Source organism: Dendrobium catenatum, unplaced genomic scaffold (genome assembly GCF_001605985.2).
Source record: "Dendrobium catenatum unplaced genomic scaffold, ASM160598v2 original_scaffold_197033, whole genome shotgun sequence".
Taxonomy (NCBI): Eukaryota; Viridiplantae; Streptophyta; class Magnoliopsida; order Asparagales; family Orchidaceae; genus Dendrobium; species Dendrobium catenatum.
The window spans coordinates 255,826-265,145 of NW_021515450.1; the positions used below are offsets into that span (position 1 = coordinate 255,826).

Here is a 9,320-nt window from a genome sequence, read left to right on the forward strand (position 1 = left end):
GGCAGCGGGCAGCGGGCAGGGGGCGGGGGCAGCGGGCAGAGGGCGGGATTTCGAAATTTTTTGAATTAAACGGGTTGGCGGGTTGACCCGGCAACCCGCCGGGTCAACCCGAACCCGACCCGTTTTTTGAAACGGGTCGATTTCTGGAACCCGAACCCGACCCGTTTTGAAATCGGGTCGGGTCCAACCCGGCAGGTCCGGGTCGGGTTTTCGTGTCGTGTCAAAAATTGACACCCCTAATTATTACACATATCGATAATATAAATAGAAAGCCGATGTTCAAGAGCTTCAAGATCTACTCTAAATAAATCACCTTAATATAACTTGGGTAGACGAATTAGTTTCTTCTTATTATAAGTAAAGAAGTAATCACTTAAATTTTTATGATATGATATTCTCTTTTATTCTTGTCATTCTTACTAAGCCTTTAAGTGGGATCACTTTTCAAATGGATCAAATCCTTACATTTTTTGTGTTCCTTTATTATGAACATTGTTATGATCGCCAATATGTGCTAATAGTTTTTTTTTTTTTTTTTTTTTTTTTTCTTTTAATTTTTGACTACTTCACGGCCAATGGTGATGATCTATTAACTTTTTATTATTTCAAATTAACAGTTTAACACCACCACTTATTACATTTTCAAGCCTAAATTCTCTTTTTTTTTTCTCCAAATTGTTACTTTCTTATTCTTCTTCACTAATCAGAGTTTTCTAACCTCAATATTGTGCTTAGGATAAGTTGTTTAATTAGTTTATAGTTTCCTTATATTGTAAACATAAACTATGATGTGGAAGGCTTATGCTTAAACTGTAATTAGCAGTGATAAAATAGTTTGCAAAAATTAATGTCAATGGCTTAATTAATATTAATCGAATTGGTTGATAAGTCACGAGCATAGTTGGGCCAAACTTGGGCTCGAGCTTTAATTATATATAACCTCAAATGTAAACTCGATAAGTTCGACTTGCGAGTTTGTTAACGAATCAAGTTTGAGCTGATTTACGAACCGGATTGGCTCACTTACCACCGTATATTATTATGCTAGGTTCATGACAATGCCCTTATAAAAACAAAATTAGTCGATACTGCATTATTTAAAAATAAACTTAACTGTTAAAAACTTATTCTGTCTTAAATTTGATGAAAATTGTTGTGTTAGAAAATTCACAGAAAAAAAAATTGAATTTCAACATATTAGCTTTCACGAAGATCCAACATACACACACATATATAAAAAAGAATGTCCAATAGATAAAAAAATATAAGTATGCAAGATTTCAAATATCATTTGATCCTTCAATTAATGTGCTAAAGTTTATAACTATCACTCAAATATTTGATTTGAGCTTATTTGGACATTGATTGGTTCGCTTTGATATTGATGAATTTGTTTTATCAAAATTCTCAATTTTACTATAAATTTGTCGAGATCGGTCTTCAAATGATTCTATATTTAAATTATAATTTTTTTAAATATTACATCAAAATTCATGCTCATCCAACTGAAGTTTTTTAAACCATATTAAAAAATATTCTACCTTATCAATTTATATTTTATCTAACTCATTATTCTAATTTTATTTTAATGGCTTAATAAATCATTTAATTTTATAAGTAATTATTCCCATTTAAAGTATGAGCATGATCAGTCAATTCATTGGATAATCTAGGCTTTATTTTAAACATCTTTCTTATTGCTTTTTAGTATAATTTTTTTTATTAGAAAATATTTTAAACCCAAATCAAGACTTAGTGGAGAACACTTGTGGATATACAAAATTATTACGTGTGGTCACCGGATGTTGTCTGGAGGCCAATCAGGATACGTCAAGTCACCAATTTATTATGCACAATTATTATATACTATTGTGTATCGAATGATATGACGCATCATAATTAATTTACAGACGATTTGGAGACCGCACATAATAATTTCTTTGTGCTTTGTGCGAACTTCCATTTAAATTTTAACACGTGCGAAAACCCAAAACACAGTGGGTCGGGTCGGCGACTTTTCTTCAAGCTACGTGGCGTTATAACATTGGTGGCCGAACGTAGAGGAGCGTACGTTCACCGGACTAAATAATTGTTCGCTTTGTGCATGCCCCTTTATCTTAGCTGTTTCATATGCTAGTGACAAACATAAAAAAATATGCAAGGGATGTACGTTTCAATAAATTGAATGCATTATTGCATGGTAGGTAAGGTGCTTGCATATAGAATTTGGTGCAATGAATTTGAATTTGCATGGAAATATTTTATTACTATATTAAATTCCATGTTTCATTCCCAAGGTCAAATCTTATCCATTATAGCCTCTAATAAAGACCAATCATGAAATATTAGAATTTATTAAATTTTCATATTATCATATAAATTTCAAAAAAAAATATCTAATCTTTATAATTGATACGGCATCACAAATTAGCTTGATCGGGCACGAATCTCGAGGCAAAAGCTAGTTGGAAACTATAAAAATTAATTCCGAGAGCACTTATGAACGCTACACCCTCTCACTTATCTGATTGTGTGCTGGATCTTCGTACAACGCTAAGACGTTAAACCATATATTTCTCTACCGCCGCGAATATTCCAGGACGCAACAATAATAATAATTTTGTTTTGAATTATTAAAATAATTTACTATCATATAAATATTACAAAATAAGTCAATATTTATAATATTCATTATTATAGTATATCATCATCATTAAAAATATTTTTATTTATTTATTTTTACCTATATAAATAGTGGCTCTTATATGAATAAATTATTGAATTTTAAATAACTAATAAAAGGGACTAACTTCAGATTAGAGTCCCATTCAACTTTTGAAATTGTTAGGTACTCTTACTCATTATCATATAATTGTCATTTTCATACAATTGTCATCACCTGAATATCATTGTCTAACAATTAATGACCGACTATGATTTTTCGATCATCATTGTCCTCCACTAAGTAACTCCGACATCGATCATCTCCTGATTTGTGCTGACCAATACCAACATTATCAACTCTTACAACAATGAGTCTTTTTTGAGCCGATTAATTAAGCGATTAGAACATGGATCAATAAGGAGAAAGTTGTTACGTCAACTAACAAGATTTAGCTCGATCCGCCATATCTCCTTCCCAAGAGAAATTATTCTATACGGGCACCAGACAGTCAGGAGATTAACCAGAACTCATCACGTCACCCAATACATAGCAGTACGGAATAATGATACTGAGCAAAACAATGACATGATGAGTTCTTATTGATCTTCGAACATCATCTGGATCCGCACATAATAATTTCCCTTCCCAAGCCAAAAAAACAAAAGAAATTGTAGGCAAAGGAGGACAATAGGCGCATCGTTTTCACATTTTTAATGAGTACAGGACTGGAAGATGTAAGAAAAGACAAACCGTCCTTTTCGATGTTCCATAAAGATTGCTTGGACTTAATTTTATTGTGGGAGCCTCAAGTAGTCACATGCCGCTCCTCATCAATCTCCCACTCTGCAACAGTGCAGATGCTCTCCACACTCAATCACTCCACATCCCTCCACCTTATCATCTTCCCTTCCTCCCTCTAACCATCCACTGCAACTCATCTTCCTCCTTCCTCCAACGGTCAAATACAAACAAGTATGAGCTCGAACAAACTGGGCGAGCTAATTGCGAGCAAATGGCGTGGACTGGCTTCAAAGGAAAGTAGGAGAAAGAAAAGCAAAGGCCATTTCGTCTTCTACGCTAAAGGAGGCAAGCGATTCCTAGTGCCCCTTAAGTATTTAGACCACCCAATCTTTAGAGTTCTTCTGGAGGTTGCAGAGGAAGAGTTCGGCAACGTGGCTTGCGGGCCGCTGCGGGTTCCCTGTGAGGAGGAGCTGATAGATCACCTTGTTTCGCTTATTGAGTAGAGCTGCCTCGCCGCCGGCGACCGGATTGTGACTGAAGCTGTTTCTGAGGTTCAGGATTTCTTCTTGCTCTCTGTTTGAGGAAGAGGGTGAAGTTCGCCGGACTGTTCATGTTGTGTAAAATGAATATTTTGTTTCTAGAAATTGTCCATTTCGTTCGGTAAAGTTTGGGTGAAGTGCTATTAGATATGGAGATAAAGGGCCGTTTGGTTGTCTGAAAAAATTATTGGCATGTAAAATGAATATTTTGTAGTTATTTGGATTAATGTAAATTCGAAAATTGATGGCGGAAGTGGCGGTGACGTATAACAATGGGTGCCGGTGGTGAGTGTCGATAAAAGCGAGTGGCGGTGGTGGGTGGATCAAGGTGGCGGCGGCGATGAGTGGCAGCAAGAGAACTTGCTACGGTGAAAACTGTTTTTACTTTAAAAAAAATGAACAAGTTTACTTAATCTGAAAAATCAACTAAAATATTTTATAATTTATTCATTTTATTTTTCTTTTTTTCATCCAACTAAATACTATTATTTTAAAATTTCATAAAAAAACAATTGTTTTATACTCATTTTATTGGAAACCAAACAGCCCCTAAAATATATTTAGGAGGACAATATTTTATATGAATATTTTTATTAAGCTTTTGGGCAGTTTTATTAATTTCTAAAACAATTTTTTAGGACAGATTAAGTATGATAAAAACATTGGTTAGAAGCTATCCCAAACAATAGGCTTAGGGGTTGTTTGGTTGGAGCAAAAGTTTATATAAGGTAAATTAAATGCATTGCTTTCTTTTCTTTTTTTTTTTTTTTTGTTATTTGGTTGTACCGTTGTACACAAAGTGGAGTGAAATCCTTGTGTATTTTAAAACCCCCTGCAGCAGGCCAATTTCTGTGTAAAAGAAATCCGCTTGTTTTGAGTGAAAAAGGAAATCATGCTCGCCTGAGAGCGAAGCCCCCAATAACCCCTAGTTGTTTTTTCCTCCTCCGTTGCTATTTGTTTTCACTCCTTTGAAAAAATTCCCTTCTTGTCGTATCGGAAGGCACGACATTCAGAAGCAATTATAGGACCTCGCTCGTTGTGAAGGTAACTATCTTTCTCCCTTTCGTACGCTTCTTCGGCCAAATCACATAAATCCGCGAAAGGGGGAGACAAACAATTTATTCTTCTATGAGGTCAAGTGGGTTCTTTCGTGTCGCTTGCAATGAAGGAAAGTATCTTTCTCCATTCCACATACTTCTTTAATCAAATTCCGTTTTTGTTATGTCTCTTCCTATGGAATAGAGGGAATTGGGTGGGGCTGATGCTTCTAGCCTTATTGTTGATGCATTGCGCTTTCAAACGGACCAATGCTGTGATTGGGACCTTCGATTGGGATTCTAGGCGTGAGCTTCTAGGCAGTTTCGAGCAGGCATGCTTCGCTCCAGCTTCGACCGATCTTCCCTAAGGGAGGATGAATGCATCTGGAATTGATATTTAGGCAAACAAAATGGAAAAATTATTATGTCCGGACAACGTACCGAGTGGTACCGCTGTCGGTACCAAGCGCCCAATGAAGTGGCGCTTTTTTATTGGTCTCTGGACACGTTTAGTGTCCCGACGCAATAATCATTCCACAAAATGGGTATAACTGGACTTGACTTGAGGGTTGAGATTTGGACATTGTTTGTCCACCTCTTCCAAATTCGTCGGTTAAAGCATGCCCAAATATATCCTATGCTTTGAGAAAGCAATAAAAAGTGGATGTAGAGCATGGAGAAATGAAACCATTAATTATTTATTTATTTTTTAGTTTTTTAATTGCTTTAATTTTTTTTTTTTACTTTTTTTTTCGTGTTTAGCTCAACCAAAAATTAAAAAAGAGTGCTGCTGTGATGTAAGCCCCGTTCTGTTAACCACTGAGGTTAAAGTGAATTACTGTAAAGATGCGGCCAAATTATCTTGTGGGTGAGGCTATCATCAGCTCCACACGTGTCTCAGCCTCAAGCCGACCCATATAAGATCTCAATACATTACTGTATTCACATTTCTGTGTTAAGGCCCGGGGACTTTCCACAGCCCGTGGGCCGAATCACTCCATCCAGCAGCACATGTGCCAGCTAGCTCTCGCTCCCTCAATAGAGTAGCAAAACGTAATGAAAATTAGCGATGTGGTACTAAATAATATTTTACACGCTACTTTTATGCGATTATATACTTTTGAGGTTGTTCGAAGCTACGCTATTAACAATTTCATGTTTTAATAGATCTCTTTCTAAAACTTATCACGACTAAATCATATTTCTTTATTTACACAGAGTTTTCCATAAACTATTAAGAAAATTTCAATTCACGAGTGATATTTTTTAATTTGATTTATTTGAGGTTTTTAGTTGACGTGCTTTTACTTTGACGCATGCATAAATAGTTTTAGAAACTATGTTAGAAAATTTGCACAGATAGAGAGACAGAGTTTAACTTCTTAGCTTTGTACAAAAATCCAATGCACACACAAATAAGAGAGAGGGGTGGGAGAATCATAAGAGATTTTAGAATTTTTATATGAAAATTTCTAAAAAGGAGAAAAATTATGAGATATGACTATATTAAAATAATTTTACTAGTGTTTATTATTAATTACAAATAATACCTTTCAACAGGGGAAGGTATTAGCATGATATAACAAATATACATTGTTTAGAGCATGTTACACGGTTTGAGTTGAAAGAATCCAATTGCATGAGAGTTGTTCTCAAGACTATTGGTCTGTTTGTTTGGTCGATAGGACCATAGTTAGCACGTGAGGTCAGAAGGATCGGAGTATGACGACTAAGCTTGAAGGATCGTAGTCGGGCCACGATGATCAGAGGGACCGTAGTCGGCGAGAGACATAGATCGATTAGACCATAGGCTGTGGTGACGGAGGTCAGAATGGCTATAGCCAGGTGAAGGTGGTTAGAGGGACCGTAGTCAGCAGACGACGAAGATTTGAAGCACCATTATTGGCGGGAGACAATGTTTGTAAGGACCATAGTCAGGCTACTGAAGTCGAAGGAACTGTTATTGTGTGAGGGCGAGAACGATCAGAGATATATAGATGGATGATAGAGGTCAAAGGGACTGTTATCGGGCGAACAGTTGTCATGAGATGATGGTATAAGGGATCATAATCAGTAAGTGTTTATGGTCGGAGGGACTATTTTCATGCGATGGTGGTTTGAGGGACTATAGCCGATGGACTATGGTCAGAGTGGTCTTAGATGGGTGATAGAGCTTGAAGGAACTATAGTCAGATGACGATGATTTGATGGATCATATTTGGGCAATAGAGGTCGGAGGGACCATAATTGGGGGATTGAGGTGATTGTTGTTGGGAGGTAGAGGTCGACGGGTAGTAGAGGTCGGATGGACCATAGTCGGTAGGCGACTGTGGTCCAAATATCGTTGTTGTCGGTGCTACAAATGTCTAACAGTAATGGTTTATCGAAGGTCCGACAATGATTGGTAGGCGGAGTTCTAGCTGCAACGATTGGTATGAGGTTTGGCGGTGTCAACTAGGTGGGCATTTAACAAACAACCAGCCTGTGAAAGTTCAACACAACGACTGGTCAATGAGGGTTCGCAGGTGGCGGTTCCTTAGTGGAGCTCCGAGATTCTTCATATCTTAGATGTCTCTTGATCTTTAGCCCAAGGTCGAATCCTCCAAAGGTCCCCTCATGCATGGAGGGGTTTATTTATATATTTTGGGAGTGACATACTCCGCAAATATGAAGAATATCAAAAGAAAATTCTGAGTACTTCATCGGACGGCCCATATTGATTCCCTCAATCATTGAGCGTTTTTCAAGCATTTAATTACCTTGATATTTGATAATATCATAGTTAAGTGATCTTGGGCTCATTGGATTTGTCTCATCGAGCCTTGATTATACTATAAGCATGATATATTTGGATATCATTTGATCACCTAATTAATGTTTTAAAGCTTCCAAATATGACTATTTTTGGCCACCCCTAAAAAAAAATATATGTGAAATTTTATTTTATGCAACTGCATTTTCCAATTAAAAGGAAGGGGAAGACCTTTAAAACTTTAAATTACATTTTATTTTAATTGGGTTAGGACTCAAAGAAATTTCCCTTTCTAATTGTATAAGTAAAAAAAAAAAAAATTGTTATCAAATTTAAAACTTTTTTAAACAAAGGAAATTAATTATTGCAAAACTGCCACCTGTATGCACCAAAGTTTCAATGAACGCTTATGATTGATGGGTCACCCAATTATATCCCTTTGAATAAAACCAAAGGGTGTTATCAATAATCTCCACTAAACCACGTTCCACAGTATAAAGTCTTTCACAACTCCCATCGTCTACAAGTAATGAGGTCCAGTTGGAGAAAATATATTTTATTTTTTATTTTAAGACTTCTGAAAATTAAAAAAAAAAATCGAATTTATAATTTTTTAATTAAAAAACATTATTATATTTGAAAATTATGCTTTATTATTCTACGCATAAATTATCATGATTTTAAGATATTCATTGATGATGATGATTATAATTTGTAGTTCATACATCAATTAAGTAGAATAACAAGAATATCCAAAATGTTTTTCTTGGCTCTTTGCCTTATATAGGAATCCGAAGACTAAAAAAAAAGTTATAATTGTTGCGTGCTAGAATATACGTGGCAGTAGAGTTAGGAAATATTCGTCTTAGCGTTGCACGAGTATTCCGCACACAAACAGAAAAGAAAATGTAAACACCAGAGTTTTTACGTGGAAAACCCAAAAAGGGAAAAAACCACGGGGCCTCGCCCAGTTGTAAAGTTCCACTAGTGATTTTGCATATTACAGATGGCTGATTCGTCCCACAAGTTGGGATAATCAGAATACAATTTGTTTCTCCCAGGAAGTTTACAAAGTTCTGCGAATTCCTGGCGTTTCCCGAAAACCCGGTAGAGTTCCGGCGTCTTCAGGTGGCAGGAAGAGCTCCGACGGTGGTCGAGGAGGTGAGGAATCTCCTTTTCCCCTTTCTCCTCTTCTTCTTCTCTCTTCTGCGAATTCCTGACGTTTCCCGAAAATCCGGCAGAGTTTCGGCGTCTTCAGGCGGCAGGAAGAGCTCCGGCGGCGGTGGTCGAGGAGGTGAGGAATCTCCTTTTCCCCTTTCTCCTCTTCTTCTTCTCTCTTCTGCGAATTCCTGACGTTTCCCGAAAATCCGGCAGAGTTTCGGCGTCTTCAGGCGGCAGGAAGAGCTCCGGCGGCGGTGGTCGAGGAGGTGAGGAATCTCCTTTTCCCCTTTCTCCTCTTCTTCTTCTCTCTTCTGCGAATTCCTGACGTTTCCCGAAAATCCGGCAGAGTTTCGGCGTCTTCAGGCGGCAGGAAGAGCTCCGGCGGTGGTCGAGGAGGTGAGGAATCTCCTTTTCCCCTTTCTCCT

The 9,320-nt window shown here is 37.0% G+C and overlaps 1 protein-coding gene across 1 annotated transcript; it reads left to right on the forward strand.

The window, feature by feature from the left end:
* The first annotated feature begins 3,639 nt into the window (after positions 1-3,639).
* Positions 3,640-3,909, forward strand: LOC114578873 (auxin-responsive protein SAUR66-like). Its single transcript, XM_028692413.1, has one exon. It carries the CDS (start codon positions 3,640-3,642, stop codon positions 3,907-3,909), a length of 270 nt encoding a protein of 89 aa, XP_028548246.1.
* The last annotated feature ends 5,411 nt before the right edge of the window (positions 3,910-9,320 follow it).